Source organism: Salvia miltiorrhiza, chromosome 5 (assembly GCF_028751815.1).
Source record: "Salvia miltiorrhiza cultivar Shanhuang (shh) chromosome 5, IMPLAD_Smil_shh, whole genome shotgun sequence".
NCBI lineage: Eukaryota > Viridiplantae > Streptophyta > Magnoliopsida > Lamiales > Lamiaceae > Salvia > Salvia miltiorrhiza.
The window spans coordinates 52,446,097-52,466,001 of NC_080391.1; the positions used below are offsets into that span (position 1 = coordinate 52,446,097).

General features: G+C 33.5%; 2 protein-coding genes across 2 annotated transcripts; one reads left to right on the forward strand and one right to left on the reverse strand.

The window, feature by feature from the left end:
* Nucleotides 1-212: 212 nt before the first annotated feature.
* Nucleotides 213-2,886, reverse strand: LOC131024966 (GTP-binding nuclear protein Ran1A-like). The gene is made up of 8 exons (XM_057954558.1): nt 2,219-2,886; nt 2,042-2,111; nt 1,536-1,592; nt 1,313-1,430; nt 1,079-1,168; nt 820-999; nt 648-725; nt 213-570 (listed from the first exon to the last, which is right to left on the reverse strand). Exons 1-8 carry the CDS (start codon nt 2,219-2,221, stop codon nt 501-503), a joined length of 666 nt encoding a protein of 221 aa, XP_057810541.1. The 5' UTR covers nt 2,222-2,886; the 3' UTR covers nt 213-500.
* Nucleotides 2,887-9,730: 6,844 nt separating this feature from the next.
* LOC131025001 (uncharacterized) lies at nt 9,731-12,177 on the forward strand. Its single transcript, XM_057954599.1, has 3 exons — nt 9,731-9,956; nt 11,707-11,831; nt 12,046-12,177. Exons 1-3 carry the CDS (start codon nt 9,741-9,743, stop codon nt 12,068-12,070), a joined length of 366 nt encoding a protein of 121 aa, XP_057810582.1. The 5' UTR covers nt 9,731-9,740; the 3' UTR covers nt 12,071-12,177.
* Nucleotides 12,178-19,905: the final 7,728 nt, after the last annotated feature.

Below are 19,905 nucleotides of genomic sequence, written 5' to 3' on the forward strand. Positions count from 1 at the left end.
TTTAATTTTCAAAGAAAAATTCAATTACTCATCTTGTCCAATAAGGAATATCATGTTACTACCCCACATCATTTATTATGTTGAAATTGTAGACCTTAGACAATACATCTAGCTGCCCATTAACATGGCAATGGAAACTTGGATCATGTTACCCATTTATAAATGTGGTAAAAGTAGAGCAAGAAAAATAGGCAAGAAAAATAAGATAAATATATATAAACGTGGCAATGGAAACTTGGATCGATCAACCAACCTGTTTGTTCCACGAAAACCACGGCAAATATTTATATCAATTGTTCATATAAAAGACTAGCTGATACAAATAATACCACCTCACATATTCAGAAGATTAAAAAGCATCTTCCCACAACCATATGAAATCAACAATCCACCAGCAGTTCAAGAGAAACTACATCTACAGTAAGAACCCTCAAACTCAGATAACAAAATCCTCAAAAACCCCAACAAGCACGCATGCATAATTGGGTCGCGCAATCTTTTTAGTCGAATGCCTCATCATCATCATCAGGAAGGGGCTGGCTGGCCGCCTGTAAGAGCTCAGCTTCATGCCTACACAACAAGAGTTGGAAATTACAAAACTAGGAGTTTAAAGCATAGACAAGAATCTGAGGGATTGAAGGACTTACTGTTGCTGTGCAGCCAAATCAATTTGAACTTCAGGTGGAGCAAGGGCCGGGGACTCGACAAAGTGCAATGAAGGATCACTGTCAACCAGAAAAAGGAGTTCAAAACACGACGTCAATTTGCAATACAATATTACAACTTTGACAAAACTATTACTCTTTTTCTCATACGTACCCGGCAAGCTTCCTGGCAAGGTACAAGAAAGGCTTCTCAAAGTTGTAATTACTCTTTGCTGAGATTTCATAGTACTGCAAATTCTTCTTCCTGTGGAATGTAACTTGTTTTGCTTTCACCTGCCTGTTCTTCACATCAACTTTGTTGCCACATAGCACAATTGGGATATTTTCACAGACCCTGAAATTGGAAAGAAGAAGCAAATCGATGTTATTACATGAATTTCAGCAAGCATGTCAGAACACACTGCAGCACATACCGGCAGAGATCACGGTGCCACGTTGGAACATTCTTGTAAGTCAATCGAGCTGTCACATCAAACATAATGATGGCACATTGTCCATGGATGCTGAAACAATTCGAACAAGTCAAATGTCAGACATGATTGTGCTTGTTAAAGTGTCATCATTCGATAATATAAATACAAAACTGACAGCATTAAGCAATTGCGTACATATCCAACAGTTAATATAACTTAATGCATTTCACTTACTAGTATCCATCCCTAAGCCCACCAAATTTCTCTTGACCAGCAGTGTCCCAGCAATAAAATCGGATTTTCCCGCAGTTAGTGAAGAAATCCAAGGGATGAACCTCCACACCGATAGTTGCTATTGAAAAAGAACAAAATTCATTGTGAATAATATCATGATAACTAGTGAAATGCAAACAGACTTTTTATGCACATGATCATTATAACCAGTAATTTATCTTACGTTCATATTTCTTCTCGAATTCTCCAGTGAGATGCCTCTTCACAAAGGTAGTCTTTCCTGTAATATCATGGAAAAAATATCAAATTTAAATACACAGAAAAAAAAACAAGCCAGTTATGCAAAATTATATTCTCAGTCCTGAATTTGAAATTTGGGTAAAACGTAGCTCAAATCAATACTTGGAACAAATAATAGAACATAATATACAATAAACCCTAAACTCTAAAAATAAAACACATGTTACCTCGATATAGATTCAAATAAAACATACAGCTAGATAAAACCTCGCCAAGCCACCAACACACACCAGACATATACTACATCCAAAAAGTCATGTTTACATATAACCACTAATTCATCTAAACTCAGATCCGAAAACCGTAATTAACAATCAGACAAGCTGCATTGATCGACAAAAAACACCAAGCTAAACAATAATTTTCCACGAGATCAAACAAATGCGATTCGAGATGCCAGGTGCGAGGAAATCAAATGCAAAAAATTACCAGTGCCACCATCTCCAACAATAACAAGCTTGAAGCTAGGGTAATCCACAGTCTGTTGATTCGGCAACGCCTAAAATTGCAACAGAAACAATAAAAACCGAACAATTCACACCAAAACAAGCGTAAATCCGATATCACTAGCGAAAAAAATCCAACACAAACAATACGAAAATTTACCATTCGATCGGCGGCTGATCCTTTTGAGAGAGAGTTAAACAAAGCAAAGGCGGATGGTGCAGCTAGAGAGAGAAGATGGAGATGGATTGGAATTGGTTAGCGCTGCGTTGAGTGTTTGTGTGTGTGAATATATACTGGAGAAGCCCTAATTAAAGAATGCGTAGGTTTTGTGGAAGGGTTTTTGAATTTGTACTAGCTTTGAGCCAACGCGATTATCTGAGCCGTTGGATCAAAAGCCGGTCCTGGATCACGTGCGTCTCACGTGGAAATCGGTTTGAATTTGAAATCTACTCATTTATTACCGTTGTTGCTCTAGAACATTGTATGTGTACAGAGGTTTTGGGCTTTGAGCCCATATGATAATGGGCCTTCATTATCATGGGTTTATTATAATTAAAATCAGCGTTACAGATATTGCCTTATCTCATATATCGTCTCAGAGATAGCATGAAAAATTGCACAAATCCATATAACTTTATTGAATTTTCAGAGATTCGGAGTACATCTCAACATTTTCGAAACTCTAAAAATATAATTTCTCAAATTATCCGACCGAACCTAAACTAGGTTTAACGAAGCAGACAAAATTGTCACTCATTATCACACTCACACATAGTCCCACCAATTGGAGAACTTATACTCGAAAACAAACAATAAAAAGAAAAGAAAAGAAGCATAAATAAATATATAAATTAAAACAAAAAAAGAAAAAGAAACATTTGAGTCCAAAACTACATTCCCCATAATGCAGTCAACACCTCATCACTAACCAATTCGGCTGTTCCATGCACAAAGTCTCACAAAATACCTGATAAGAATATGTACTACTTTTTTGTATATACAAAATTTAGTGTTTTTCAAGATTCACAGTGTCAAAACAATTGAATTATATTTACCTGTATGCTTCAAGAAACAATGTAAGATCTTTAATAGGGTTTGAAATTATGCCAACAATACTTGTTAGTTCTTAGTTTGAGCAATTAAAGTTTAATCTTTCAATAGAAAGAGAAATGATCCACTAAGAATGATTAAACGTGGTAAAAAATGATAAATGAATAAGGAACATCAGATATTTAAATCGTATCGCTGATATTTGTTCAAATTAATTATGTCAAATGAGAATGATGAATAAGTTGTTTGTAATGCAGAATTAGTAGTAATTCAATTAATGTGATGGAATTTTTTACTTACGTGGTTCAGCTTCTTCAGTCGCTCTCTGAGACGGTTCCTTGGAGATTCAAGCCTAGGTGGCAGCTTGCTCTCTCCAAACTCCATACTTTCACGTGGCGCATTTCTCACATTTTTCGTGAGGGCAACAGATCGGCGGATTTTTTGGCTTCTCAAGCTTCGGAGGAGGGTTTTTGGCCTCATGCCATTGCTGGTTTACATGATTTTGTCAAGGAGGATGTTTCTATTCCCTATTTTACTCGTTTCGCTTGATTTTTGGGTCTTCTTTTCTTTTGTTTGGATCGGTTGCGAGACGGGAGGCCTAAGGGTAATGGTTCGGCCGGAATCCTTGAGACCTCCTAACTCAGCTCTGTCAACCTTGGTCCTTGACGAGTACTCTTTTTCCTCATCTGTTATGAGGTTTTAACGAGGCTCGGCCCTTAGTCTGCAGCCTTGTGCTTTCAAGGGTTTTTGGTTCTCCGTTGTTGTTTCTTTTCTTTTTAATAAAATCTTATTTCAGCAGTGATGGAATTTTTTACCTCTACAGAATTCGAACTTAGATTTAGATGTCTATTCGTGTATTACAAACAACTTATTCGTAAATTTATATTAATTTATTCATTTTCATTTTTAACTATATTTAACATTTTTACTAAATCATTTGTTTGTAGGAATATTTTATGTGGTACACCTTGCCAACATTTACTCAAAAAATCCAAATTTATTTACTACGCTACGATATGATTTTCTGGTAATCCAAAAATATAATTATTATAATGTGAACTATTACACAAGCTTACAAAGAGAATACTTTCCTTCACTAGCAAGCAACTTATAGGTATATATACACCAATATTTTTAATAATTAAGTAAGAGCAAATTCAGTGACAAAATAAATAATTTATATTTTTATGTCTATAAAAGGAAACCACATGGCTTTCTTGGAACCATAAAATCAAGGAATTTTATCTCACAAACATTCTCTCATCTATTCAAGAAATAAATATCAGGATACTATAAACATTCTGAGCATGCATGCTTCAAGAAACAATGTAAGTGCTTTAGTTTTTTTTGTTTTGTGTTCAAGATCCAAATTAAGTTCAATGTATATTATTGAATGTTTACAAATGCATTAACTCTTGTGACATGAAAATTATCATTTTTATGGAATACTCCCATATATTAAGTGAGTATTAATATATACTTTATAGTGATTAAGTTGGTTAATTTATTATTAAACTAATTAGCCTACTTCTTAGTTATTAGTTTATGGAGCAACTAAGGATATTTTCCAATAATATAATTGAAAATATATCTTAGTCACAATATCATATCATAATTATAAAGTAAACTCCATGAGTTATTTATATTATATAAAATAGCTCTAATTAATCAATATATCTAGCGTTAAAATAAAGATTAATTAATTTTATAGTTAAATGCTTATCAAATTAATGATCAAGATCTTGACAAAACATTTTTTATCTAATGGTTATTATTATCTACTTAAAATTTCCACCAAATATCTATATGTTTTTTTCTTTCAATTTTTCTACTAGTCTAGAAATACTTTTTTGGAACTTTTAATTGTTTTTTATAGATTCGTATTTCACAACATATTTTTCAAAATTTCGCTATTTATCAAATCCTATATATAAAGTTGTAACGTAAATAAATAAATTTTAGTCCATTCCAAAATGTATCATGAATTTCAATTTCAACAAATAACAACAAACGTGGTGAAATTAAAGCTTATATAATATACATATATTATATTAAAATAACTTATACAAAGATTCCACTATAATATACACAGTATATATATATATGTATATATATGTGTGTGTGTGTTAATATAATATACCTGTTTATAATATCATTATATTTAATGAATATATATACCTTACTTTTAAGATATTATATTTTGATGAAATAATAACAATTACATTATACCGACAATTATTCTAATAAGTGAGCAATTATTATGACATTGAATTAGTTTTTATGAATTAAATGGAGAAAATAATTCGGTCAAATTGGGTCAGCATATAATTAAACTTCCCAACAGATATAATAAATCCTTTTTGCCAAACAAAATGTAGAATTTAGAATTACAATTTATGCTGGAAAATAATTATACTAAGAGTTTGCCATCAAGTGTGATTTTATTTTGCGATGATTGTAGTTTAAATAGGGTGCGAAAATACAATTGAGAAGTCATGTATTAGATGATATAATGTAATTTTGACACATTTTGAGAAGTCAAAGGGAAAACATTCTACCGAAGGACGGAGGAGGGTGAGTACATTCAGCTTACTTTCATGCATTTTATTATTAATGTAATTACATAGTTTTATCATATTCGATTTAATTTCATGTAAATTAAATTAATGTTTGTTTGGCAGCAAAATAATGTTAATTATTACTGTTATTCCTAGAAAAATGATTATGTAGAAAATGAATAGTAATAGATTAATTTGTTTTCATGTGTTTGGAAATACCAAGAACAATTATTGGGATTCTGAATTTGTATCATTAATTATATAAATATAATTAATCAATATATAAGAATCAACTAATTACATTTCAACATGCATAAAAATTTTCTCTAATCAAATTATTTTAGTAACAATAATGTACATTATTGAGGTTAATTATATGATTCATAATTCTAAAATTAAATTAATAGATTCTCATATAATAATAATTGATTCATAGCTCTAAACATTAATTAAGATTTGTTTGTAGTAGTAGTAGTAGTAATAATAATAATAATAATAATAATAATAATAATAATAATAATAATAATCTACAACATAAAGTATGATTCATAGTTGTATGAATTAAATTAAGATTTGCTTAAACAAATAAGTTAATAATAATAATAATAATACACAACGAAAAATACTTACTAAATAAAAATTTTAATTTGTATTTTATAGAATAATATTAAATATATATGTAAGTAAGAATTTTGAGAATGAATGAAAAAAATATCTAAAAATAGTTAGGAATAATAATCCTGAAAAGTTGCACTACATCCCTTATTCTTAAGATTCTTATTATTTTTCTTATTTGATTAAAATTTAACCAAATACAAAATTTAATATTTTGAAATTAAATTAATTTCCTATAATAGACTATGTGCCAAAGGTTATATCAAGAATGAAATTAGTACCATGTGCCAAGCACATGGTACGTGTCTATATATCATGTATATTTACTCTCTCCATCCCAGTTCAATAGGCTTATTTCTTTTGAGCACGAAGATTAAAAAAACTTACTTTTTAATAAGAAAGTGGTAGAAAAGTGGTGTGGTCCACACCAATTAAGTACACATTTTTTGCTCAAAAGGGAAAATGAGCCTATTAAAGTGGGACATCCCAAAAAGGAAAACGAGCCTACTAGAGTGGGACGGAGGGAGTACTATTTATTTACTTACTTGAATAATAACTTGAAGGAGTGCAATAATAAGGCATTTTCTCTACTCTTCAAATGTCTATAGTATGATTCCTTTTCAATGTTATATAAATATACTTCTCTTTCTCAAACCTAACGGTTAATTATATCTTCTCAAAACCCTTGATAAATACTTCTCTCTTTTTAAACTCTCTTCTTTAATATCTATTCTCAATACTTTAGTTCTCTTTGCAATATTGTGTTATTTTTCAAGTTGCTGCCTATAGAAAATATATATGAAAGTTGCTATGAAAAATTACAGAAAAGAAGAAGGATTGATTTGTTAATAACAATTTCAACAATGAGCACTTGATAAATAAAGTGTACCACACACTTAGCCTCCAACTTTAAGTTTTCTACACCGTACATATTTTTTTCTTCAATCTCAATTTTGCATACTTTAATTTAATTTTATGATTATTAACTAAGGTTCAATATATTCAATTAGGAGCGTTTACTTTGGAGGATTAACCTTAATAGATAAAAATAATAAGGCTAATCACTTTGATGGATTGTAACTTTGGGATATCCCAATTTCCTTTATCATTTTTATCATTCAAACTAATTTTGCTTGATTCTTATCCCATGGAAACTGGAAAGGATGAGATTGGAGATATCATCCCCTTGACGATAAAAATAGTCAATCATGTATATAATCAATCGTGCAAAGTAAAAATTCGTTATCATTTAATTTCACTTTTAATTCGTTATTAGGGTTGATAAATTCAAAGATAGGGTATATAATTTTTTTTAAATTTTTATTTTTATAAATAAAAATAAAGTATAATTCATAATATGATAATAGTGAAATATTGTGTGATACCGAATTTCATTTGATTCGCTAATATCTATATGTTATAAATAATAGGCTAAATTATCTAAAATATAGTATCAAACTATCGATTTTTTTTCAAAACAATTTTTTTATACTATCAATAATACGATCATACTTCCAAATCCTAATCCTAATATAACCTAGCTATGCCTATTTTTCAGTAATTGAAGTGTTAATTTGTACGTCAATAATCGTTGAGGAATCAAAACTCAATAAATAATAGTAAGTGTTTTAGGATTGGAAATAACAAGGTAGGCAAATAAATGTGTAGACTTAAATAAACAAACCCTACATTTGTGTTGGAGAGATGTGATTAAATAAATAAGTCGAACCTGATGAATATGATAATTTTGGGTGCAGGAAGGCGGAGTAGGCGAGACTAGTGAACGCTGCAAAGGAAAAGGAAAACGTTCTATGCAATTAGGAAGGAGGGTGAGTACTTAATATAAATATATATAAATAATAGTATTTGGATTTATGTGGTCACATGCAAATTAAAAATATAATTAAATATTATATGGAGAATTGTGCATGAGAATGTTCAATGTTGTACACGTTCGGAGCATCTCTAGATACCTCTAGATACTTGTTATGACGACTGCTCGTGCGTCATCTCCTGCATCGTCAGGTATGTGCACAATAAATAAATTATTCAAAGAAAATGGATTTTTTAAATAGAAAAATAATTGTATTAATTCTTCACACTGCAGCTATTTTTTTTTTAAATGAAAAATTATACTTTCTCCGTCCCCGAAAATTATGGTCTTATTACCATATCGTTAATTATGTTCATGAAAATTATAATTTTTTAATTATTTGAAAATGACCCACAAACTTCCTCACTCCATATTTACAAAAATGTGTGAAATTCAACATCCACTCAAAATACAACTATACATTTTTTGTTAAAATTCGTATTATTTCTTTTGGACTATTTTTTAGAAATGAACGAAGTAAAAAAAAATAGCTACAATATGAATAATATAATAAAATAATTAAAAATTTTCTTTTTTTTTTTATACTATTTTTCTAATTTATAGTTAATCATGATGTGGATGCATATAGCATCACTCTTTCTTTTAATCTTCAAGGCCAAGGGGATGTCTTCCTCTTTTGGAGTTTAAAATTTTAACGAAAAGTTTTAAGTATTCAGCGTAAAGATTAAAGAACAATGCCTTTACTTTTTATTTTGACTTTGAATAGGCTTGCCGTCGACGGTTACTGAGGCAAAAAATGAATGAAAAATTCAAGGCCCTCCAGGAATTAGTTCCCGATTGTAGTAAGGTCCGTTAATTAATATGTCCATTTTCTGAATTTTATTCATTCAAATTTAATTTGAAAAAAGTTTACGGTTATAAGTAAGGGATAATTGCGTGAAAATACACAAACTTTGCCAAAAATCCATATTTGACGCGAAGTTAGGATTTTACATTTTAATACACCAACTTTCGTTGTTGTCCAAATTTGACACGACTTAATTCTTAAAAATTCAAAAAACAACATCTTTTTGTAAATAATTAAACAAATACCCACTTATGTTATTATTTGGGACATTTAAACTAAAACAAGATATTTCCTTATAATGTTTTCTTTTAATCTTTGATTCGCGCCTAAAATGGTTTAAAAGAGAACATCATAAGGAAATACCTTGTTTTGGTTTAAATGTTTCAAATTATAACATAAGTGGGTCTTTGTATAATTATTTACAAAAATGAGTTGTTTTTTGAATTTTTAAGAATTAAATCGTGTCAAATTTGGACAACAACAGAAGTTGGTGTATTAAAATGTAAAATCCTAACTTCGCGTCAAATATGAATTTTTGGCAAAGTTTGTGTATTTAGGTGCAATTTGTAATTATCATAACTAATCTCCTGTTTTAAGGGAGGCCAAGCATCAATCCTGGATGATGCCGTCAAGTACATAACGAACCTGCAATTACAACTTCGGATGGTATATTCTACTTCTTTTATTTCATTTTAAAATTATATAAAAAAATGTAAAATATGTTATTATGTAACAGACTTATTTTGGCACCTATTTTTTTTTCTCTCTCTCTCATAGATGATGGCAATAAGAGCAATATGGTCCACATTCTGGCCTGCAGCAACGATGATACCCCAGGCTGGAATGTGGAACCCTAGTCTTGCACCATTGTTGCAAATAACAGGACGTAGTGATGAAATGAAATATGAGACTGAGACGAAAATCCCAGAGAATTTGGGTTCAACAACTTATTACTCATTTTTGCCACCACGACCAGCTCTTTCTTATCAACAGGTACTTGCCTCTCTTTACTTATTTTTGTTAAAGACATTTACTGTTGAGAATTAGCCTATTAGATAAAAATATTAAGCCCGGTCCCTTGTTTATTTAGATGGATTTAAACTTTGGGACATCCCAAAATCCTTGATTGTTTATATCATTTAAGCTCGTTTTGCTTGATTCATATCCTATTACATCATACTCTTGATGATAAAAATACTCTCAAACATGCAAATTAAACACCCCCTTAGAATTATTAGTTTGTCAATACGTAAATTTTTAGTCAATTCATGAACTGTACATGAACTTTAATGTTGATATAATATATATATATATATATATATATATATATATATAAACTTTCGAATTATTATGATTTTACCAAGAAACTAAAATCCCCAAATTTTCTTAAATTTTTTTAAAAGCGGTGCATATATTTTCGTCTTTTGCATCGTTCTAGCTAGTTTGAATATATATGCAGTAATTAAGTTTGTGTTTCTTCGAACTTTTTCAAAGCAATGAATTTTAGTTTAATCTCCACTCGTCGGTGCGAGTGGAGGATCGATCCGGGTCTTGGGGAGGGGGGCTGCACTGGAGACGCGGGCTGATGCGAGGCCGTGTCTTAGCCAAGACACGGGTTGAAGGCGAGAAATGTATGGCGCGTCCTGAGGACGCGCCCAATAAAAAAAAAATCGAAATTCATTATTTAAATTAAAAAAAAATCGAAATTCATTATTTAAAAATTCGAAATTCATTATTTAATTATGTTTTTAATTTTATTTTAATTATTGTAATGTTTAATTTTATTTTTAATGAAATTGAGAATTTAAAAATAAAAGTGTAGAAATATGAATTTTGTGAAAATGAAGATCTAAGACACCCTTTAAGACACAATGCATTGGAGAGGAGTGTGTCTTAGGTGGGGACCACCATCTAAGACACCCCCTAAGACACAACCCACTGGAGATGCTCTTAGAGATAGAGTTATATTTGTGGATCTGAATTTCGTGGTAAAATCACAATAAGTTGAAAAGGTATATATTATCGTGCCAAAATTATTAAAGTTCATGTGTAATTTATAAACTGGCTAAAGAGTATATATGCGTATTTACATGCCAATATTCTTTATATATATATAATTATACTAGTATTTGCACCTCATGCAATCCACATGAAATATTTTTATATTTTTATAAAATTGATACCAACTCATTTATTATATTTATAAATAAAAAAAATAATTTTAACTCTATATGATTGAGTTGAATATTGAAATAATAAAAAAATAAAGAAGAATTCACAATAATAAAAATTGATATTATGAAAAGGCAAAAAATCAAGTTAAATTAAAAATAAAAATAAAAAGGATTTGAAAACAAATTTTATTCAAAAAAATGTGAGAGGAGAGAGATTTTTTTTAAAAAAAAAACTTAGTCTTTAAATAAATACTATAACTTTTACATTTTAAATCAAATATTTACATAAAATACATCAAATCAAAGGTTTTATCATAATCTTTAATTTGATATGCATGTAACATATTTTATAGTTAGTCGAATTTAGTAATTTTAGAAATAAAGAAAATTATAGAAAGATAAATAAAAAGGAAATAAAAAGAATAAATATAGTTTACAATTAAACCTTCAATGTTAGTATAACTACAAAATTGCCACTTAATTTTGAAATCAATTTGAAATCTTGACTTTTTAAGATATTATAGATATGCAATAGTTTAAATGGTAAGTTGATGTTGAAGATATTGCAGCAATTTGTTCCCATGAAAGCAGGAGGATCAGAGGCCACAATGCTGCCAACTCAGATCATTCTACCTTCGTATGATCATAATCAGGATCAGGATGATCATGATCCCTCTCAATCTAGTGATGAATGGTACATAGTTAATTTTCCCTTTCTGAGATTGCACGTATTATTCATTGGAAATTAATGAATTTAAAGTGTAGATATGGATCGAGTTAATTTAGGAGTATTTATTTGTTTAAATCCGATATGGGTATTTAATTAATTTTTTCCTTTTTGAGCGAGGGAGCTCATTATTTTTCTCACATTGCATGTGTTGTTGACTGTGAATTTGGTATGAATGCAGGTATAGCAGTTCAGAGATAGAATGAAAGGCCGTTTTCTTGCATTACTTATTAGGGGAGGAAGGAGTTATCAATAATCATAGTTGTCGTTGTCGTCGTTCTTGCATTACTTATTAGGGGAGGAAGGAGTTACCAATAATCATAGTTGTCGTTGTCGTCGTCGTTGTTGTTGTTTTTGTTGTGATGGTTGTTGTTGTTAAATTAATTCCATAATCGCGAACTGCAATAGCAAGTGGCCTTATTTGGAAAACTCTTAAATCCACGATTAACCGCGGACTAATAATTGAACTATTATTGTGCAATTGTCCGCATCATGCAGCTACTCCAATTAGTTGATAATTAGAACTTAATTAATCTGAATTGTTCTCATTATAAATTAGTAAAATATCATACTTGGTTGCAACATGCAAAAATGGAAAAAATCTTGTTCAAATTTATAATTAGAACTTTTCCTATTTGTTAGAGTCGGGCTAATCCAACATGCAAAAATGGAATTAGGCCGAATAGGCCAATGCATGAAGATGAATAGGGCCAATTTTTTAGCAACTAATTTTTTAGCCTATCCCTAAAATTGAGACAATAAACCCAATAAACTGAAGCTACGTGCACCAGCCCAACTGCTGCCTGCTGGATTATTTGTTATTATTATAGTTATTTTTGAAGAGAAAAGATAGCAAGTTTTATTCCATAGCAACTGGATTATTTGTTATTGAATTTTAGATATATAGCTTGAGATAATGGGGGAGAGAGATTCCAGATTTTTATACATATACTTTTTTCCATCTAACATTAAATTGGCGTGGTTTTGACTTTTGATATTTTGATGGAAAAAAATCCACGTATAATCCACCTAATAAATCAGCGAGATTATTTGTTATTTCATCATTAAATTTTGTAAAGTGGGGTATAAATTGATTTTTTCTTTTTCACAATATGGGCTTTTAAAATGAAGACGTGAAACTGAGGACACTTGTTAACAAAAATTGAGTCACAGACTATTACTAAACCTTGAATTTTAGATAGCTTGAATTATTTACATTCCATTTTTTTTAATGGCTACCGAGATGGTGTTTGACTAAACCTAAATTAAAAAACTTCAAGAGTTTATAAGATGTTTCAAATGTTACAAAAAAAAATTAATTGAACTAACATATAGAGTATTAAGGGCTTGTTTTGTGCGTGGTATATAATAAGATTTGATATGTTTGATTGTGATATCTTTTACTATATGTCATATTTATATCATGTTTGATACAATGCATTAAAATATCTATAATGTTTTATTGAGGGGCGAATAGCTGCCACCTCTCCCTCGCCGGCGACACAACAATGACAACGACGGCTTCACCGCCATCCTTCCCTTTCTACTATGTGCATCCAAAAAAAAGAATGTTTTTCAATAAAAGATTTATTGAAAGTTTAAAAGAAAAATTTATTTTGATTTTCATGATTGACCTTTGAGTTAAATTTTATTACGTGAGTAATGAAATCTAAGCAATCATTTTTATGAGGTTAGATTGATGAGTGGTGGGCGTCGCCAACCACCAAATAATTCCTGCGGAATTACCAAAATAAATTAGCACAATGGTAAGCAGGATCGATCCCACAGAGAGCAGTTAAAAATCATTCAAATCCCTAGGTCTATAAAATTGGTGATGCCACCACGCCTTAAATTTAAGAGGAGTTAATTAAACTAAAAACGCAGAATTAAATCAAATAAAATAAGCTTGAAGTAAATATATGAAAAGGGTAATTCGCTCAAATAAATCCACTCTAATTCAACTCTGATCCTCGACGCAATAATTAATTAATCCCTATCAACCAACCAGTTATAGGATACCGTGAAACGCAACGGACGTACCCCAATCCCTACTTACTGTGTCGATAAACAGCTGGAGACGTCAGACATGCTTATTTCCCTTATTAAAATATAACCTAGCTGGAGACGCCAGACCCAGATTTAATATTTTAATAGCATTAAGATGAAGGAACCCAATTTATATCAATTATCCTAGAGACGCTAGTAATAATTAATATACCAATTAATTCCCCCTACGAACACGGTAGTTGTATCACTAATTAGTCCAATTCCAACAATTACGGATTGGCAGGAACTAATTGACTGTAATCCAATTAAACTTAAGTTGATCAGGCTTAAATAAAATCAGAATTATCGTGGAACCTAGGAATTAATCGGAATCAATAGGAATCAATTTTAAACCAATTAGGTCTCACAGATCATTAAATTAGAGTTTCATTATTCTCGCCGAATTAAAAGAATTAGCTACTCATGCTTAAATTAAAAACAATCAAATAAATAAAAATAAACATACTGAAATTAACAAACACGAAATTAACAAAATAAATTGCAATTCGAAGAAACTAATCACTGCACTTCAAAGCCGAAAACCACGTCTTCTGCCAAAGTTGTCTTCCAGCCGCAATTCTCCAAACTAAACAAAACTTAAAACTAATAAACCTAACTAAAACTTGCATGCAAAAAGAAATGTGCAGATGGATGATTAAAAGAATAAAAGTTGTTCTCCCCAAAAAGTGGCGCTGCTCCTAAAAGAAATTAAAATAAAACCCCTAATGTGAATCTCAAGTTGCGGCTACTCTAATCCCAAGAGTCCTAACTAGATAAAAACAAGGGATTAAAACCCCTAAGTGGCCGAATCACCCCCAAGCCCAATAAATGGCAATTTTCGGCCCTTACACAATAAATGAATCAAAATTAATTAAAACAAGAGTTTTGGGCTAAATTAAATCTAGAATAATTAATTCTAAGCCCAATCTTTAATTCCTCTCCAAAATCAATCAACTTCTTCCATAATTCTCGACTTTCACCAACTTCTTCCATCCACGAGCATCCATCTCCAATCCATCTAATTCCTGCGTCAAATGTCAACAACTTGGGTAATATCAAGGAAAAATCAACGGCAAAACGCCACGAAAATAGATAACTAAATCACACACATCAAATCCCCTCACACTTGAATCATACTTGCCCTCAAGTATGAAGTGAAGAAAAGACTCAATAGAGGACATAGCTATCTAGACAAAACCTCCCCCCTCGATACGACACTAAAAACTCCAAAATAAAAGAACAAACTAACAAGCAAACGAAAACTAAACAGAAAGAAGACACTAAACAACTCAACAGAAAACGACAGCCAAGTAATCATCAAAACACTAGTAATGTAACATACTGCCAAATCGAACTATGCAACTCACAATCGATTCTCAACTCTCAAATCAAGAAAATGAAATGTAAAACAAGTGTTTACATTGTCAATCTAGTCCAAAACAAGCAACAACGAGCTCCTCTCAAGGTTCACTCTTCTCTCAAGTATATATTTTGGAAATTCACACACAAGAAGGAAAATCCACTTAGTCGTGATATGTCGAGGTCATATAGTAACTCAAAAAGGTCTTTCTCATTGGTTGTAATGGGGCTAAGGACTATCAATGATGTTGGCAAGATCCTAGGGGTCCTAAGCTCAAACATTGAAGATCAAGTGTGCATATCTAATCCAAATCATCATCATCCACAATTCAAGTTTATAGAGAAAGAAAGCAACCAAACTTCGGGGAAAAAAAACTCCAACAATAATAATGATACTACATGCTCAACTCAAACTGGTGCAACATCTTTTTTTTTCTTTTCTTCTTTTTTTTTGATTTTTTTTTCTCTTTTTTTTTCTTTTTTTTTTCCTTCTACATCACCTTTCCTTTTTTTATATCCTCAATCAACATGCAATCATCATCTACAAAATATCCCCGCAAATCGTCTCCCAAAACTGCTCCCATCCCAAGAACTCAACTAATCAATGCCACTGTTTGGCCAAACGGATCACAGATCCTTATCACTTTACACAAAACAGCAGTTTGGGCAAACGGCACATAAGAACACCGCTTAACTTCCTCTAGTAATCAATGGAATGAAGTTCAAATTAGACATGCATCACTGGGCCAAAGAGATAGTCCAAAACAGGCCTTGGCTTAATTATTTAGTGACTAATAAGAAATAACATGGTCAAGGCTTCAAAGGGCTCACTAGGGAATAATGTTCAGGTGGGAATTCAAAAGCAGGCCAAAAGGCTACCCTAGTGCCTTCTATCATGCATCACCAATGACTCACAACATATCACAACTTTATGAATAACAAACCACTCAAAAAAGAAAAATAGTAGAGAGTGCTCTACTCTAATAAGCTCAATTCTCACTTATATGTGGCTTTTTACTCATTGTTGCTCTTATTTGTCATCCCAAATGTCATCCAATAAAAACACAAATTTTCAATCTAAAAATCTCAAATCTCAAGTATCAAACCTCAAGTTCATCACATAACTCAACCGGGCAGCATGCTTATCACTAATATTTCAACAACCACAGGGCTCACAACACACAAAACACAACATAAAAAACGGACTCAACAGAACACAACTCAAAGACGCCCCCCTCACACTTAGATTTTGCTTGCCCTCAAGCAAATAAAACAAAGCATAAGCGAAGAAGCAACAAGACACTCAACTAAACGAAAGACCAAGACAAAGATAACACAAAAACACATGAAACAAAACAAGAAAAGGAAGGAAGTCACCGTGTACGCTACCGCCGCATCTCCTGTGAAATGGTGGCGCTCGAATCTGTGATGCTCTGTTGTAGGGCTGCCACGTTCACGTAATCCACTACTGCGTCACCTGAAGAAAGGGAATTAAAACTGAAAGAAAAACTGAACGAAACGGAAATAAAGAAAAAGAAAAATAAAACGGGAGAAACAAAGGGAAAGAAAATCGGGTTGCCTCCCGATAAGCGCCATTATTTAAAGTCTTTGGCTAGACTATTGATGCAATCAGAATCTCGTCTGAGGTGACAATGGAATTTCTTCCACTGTTGTCATATGAGATGCATCGCAATATGGCTCCAACTTGTGATAGTTGACTACAAACGTCTTTGCCGTAGCCAAACTCTTAATCTCCACTGGTCCGCCTGGCCAAACAGACTGTATCTCAAAAGGACCTATCCATTGCCTTCCAAGCATGAATCGGACCTTTTCACCGACTTCAAATGTTCTCCAGAATCGATGCTTGTGATAAGCTATCGCAATTAGATCTGCATACCCCATGTTGGTATTATAGGCTTCCAAACGGAGCTCCTCCTCACACTTATCTTTTAAGTCAGGTGGTTCCACATTAAAATGCAGAGTTCTATAACGTGGCTTCCGTCTGGGCAAACGAACCGTATGTCCAGAACCTGTGAGTTTTGAGTCAGCATGAAGAAATTTGATCTGTTTGGGCAAACAAAACGTATTTCCAGAATCTGCCAATTTCGAGTGAGCATGGAGAGACTTGGTAGATTCTTTGACTTCTTCATTGTTCATCCCACGAGCATCAAGACCAGTTGCTCTTTTGATCAAGGTCGGTTCCAACTTGTCCTGCACAGATTTAGTCTCAAGATGTTCTTGGACAGAAGGGTCAGTAATGTTAGTGGCATAAACAGTTTTAACAACAAGAGGATTTTTCATGGTATCATCAATATTGAAAGTGAACTTCTCTCCATGATAATCCAAACAAATAGTACCACTATAAACATCAATGAGTGCCCTAGTGGTCCTTAAGAAAGGACGACCTAACAGAACACCAGCTGACTCTTTCGATTGCATACCACTCATCTTCACCACATAAAAGTCAGCAGGATAAACAAAATCATGCACCTTTACAAGAACATTATCTAGAAGACCCTCAGGATGAACATATGACCCATCAGCCAATTGAATCACCACCTTAGTATGCACCAACTTCACACCAATTAGGCTATTATAAACAGCTAAAGGCATGACATTAATAGAAGCTCCTAGATCACACATGGCATGCTCAATCTTGGTGTCACCTATGAAACATGGCAGAGAAAACATACCTGGATCCTTGCATTTGGGCGGCAACTCTTTTCGTATCACTGCTGACACGTTCTCGCCCATCACAATTTTTCCAGATTTCTTAGACTTTCCAGCGACGAAGTCCTTCAAAAACTTGCTCAGATGAGGGAGTTTGAGTGCTTGGAGGAATGGAAGATTAATCTCCAACTTCTCGAATATCTTCATGAAGTCATTGATCTCTTCCTCAGGCTTCTTCCTTGCTAACCTTCTTGGGAAAGGTACTGGTGGCACAAACTTAGGATCGCGGAGGCTCAGTATTGGTTCCTCCTTGGTCGAATCATCTTCAACCCTTTCTCGTTCTGCCTCCCTTCCTTTTCGCACAGCTTCGGACTCACCGTCCTGTTTGGGCAAACGAGACATATTTCCAAATTGACCTCTAGTGAGCACTGGTTCTTCAGAATCGTTCTGTTTGGGCAAACAGTTGCTCTCGCCAGATTCGCCTTCTCGAGCTTTTTCCACTTTCTTGATTGGTGGTTCATCCAATTCTTTGCTACTTATCAAGGTGATCAAGTTCACACTTTCCTGAGGACTCACTTGGACTTGCGATGGCAATTTGCCTTGATGGCCCTTGAGTTGATTCACGGAAGTTGCGAGTTGAGACACTTGACGAGCCAACCCCTCAATCTGCACCTTCTGCTCGGCTTAGGATTGTTGGAGTTGTTGCACATTACTTTGCAGAAATTGCTGGTTGCCAATCAAATCCGCCATCATCTCCTCAAGTGACTTGCCTTGCTTCTCGGGAGGATGTTGCTGGGCTTGTGGAGCTTGATACCCCGTCCTTTGATGTGGAGGACGGTAGTTTTGCTGCTGTGGCTGCTGCATCGCTGGTGGCTGCTTCGGCTCGGGATCTCTCCATCGAAAATTGGGATGGTTTCGCCATGGAGCATTTTGATTGTTCGCGTACTGGTCCCGTTTGGGCAAATGGGGCAGTGGCGCGTCGCAGCTGTAAAAATTGTGGGAAGAGTTTGCATGGGCTTGATATTCTCCCTCATCTCCTGTGCATTGCAGGCTGGTGTGGCCTGGATTACCACATGCTCCATATGGCTTTTCTGGTGGTTGTCCAGCCATTGCGACTTTCTCCACCATAGTGCTCAACATTCTCTCCAATTTCCCCATCCTTGCTTCGAACTTCTCCTCAAAATCGGATGAACTAGCTTGAGCAGCTTTCTTGAGCAGTTGGATGCGCGGCTCCTCATACTCCCTCGTAGCTTCCACCAAGTGTTGAATTAATCTTTTGGCTTCACTTACCGTGTTTTGGGAAAATCCCCCTCCACTTGCTGAGTTCACCAAATTCTTAGTGTCAACGGTCATCCATTGGTAGAAATACTACAACAAGTCACCCTCAGAAAACTTGTGGTTTGGGCAACTATCCACCAATCTCCTAAATCTGGTCCAGTAAGCACTTAATGACTCATCATACTTCTGCTTTGCACCACTGATCTCCTTCTTTAGCGCATTCGTCTTGGTGGGAGGGAAAAAGTGCTCCAAGAATAGCTTTTTCATCTCCGCCCATGTAGTGATAGAATAAGGTGGGAGACTCGCGAACCAAGAGTTCGCCTCTGCTGTCATGGTGAAGGGAAAAGCAGTTAATCTGAAGTGTTCCTCCGTTACATCAGTGGGGCGCTTCTGTACCTTGCAGATCTTGATGAATTCACTTAGGAAATTATATGGATCTTCTCCTTTCTTCCCGTAGTACTTAGGAAGAACATTAAGCAACCCAAGCTTAATTTCTATAGCAGTAGCAGCCGCCGGCATCCGGATCGGAGTTGGGGGGTCATCAGCTTCGTGGCTGGAGAGATCGTACAGTCTCGGATCGTCAGCCATGTCACTCTCAGTACTTGCAATCGAAATCGAGTCGGTTTCTTCTTCAAAGTCTGATTCTGTCTCTAAGTCGTGGTCTGTTTGGGCAAACAGAACCTCGTCA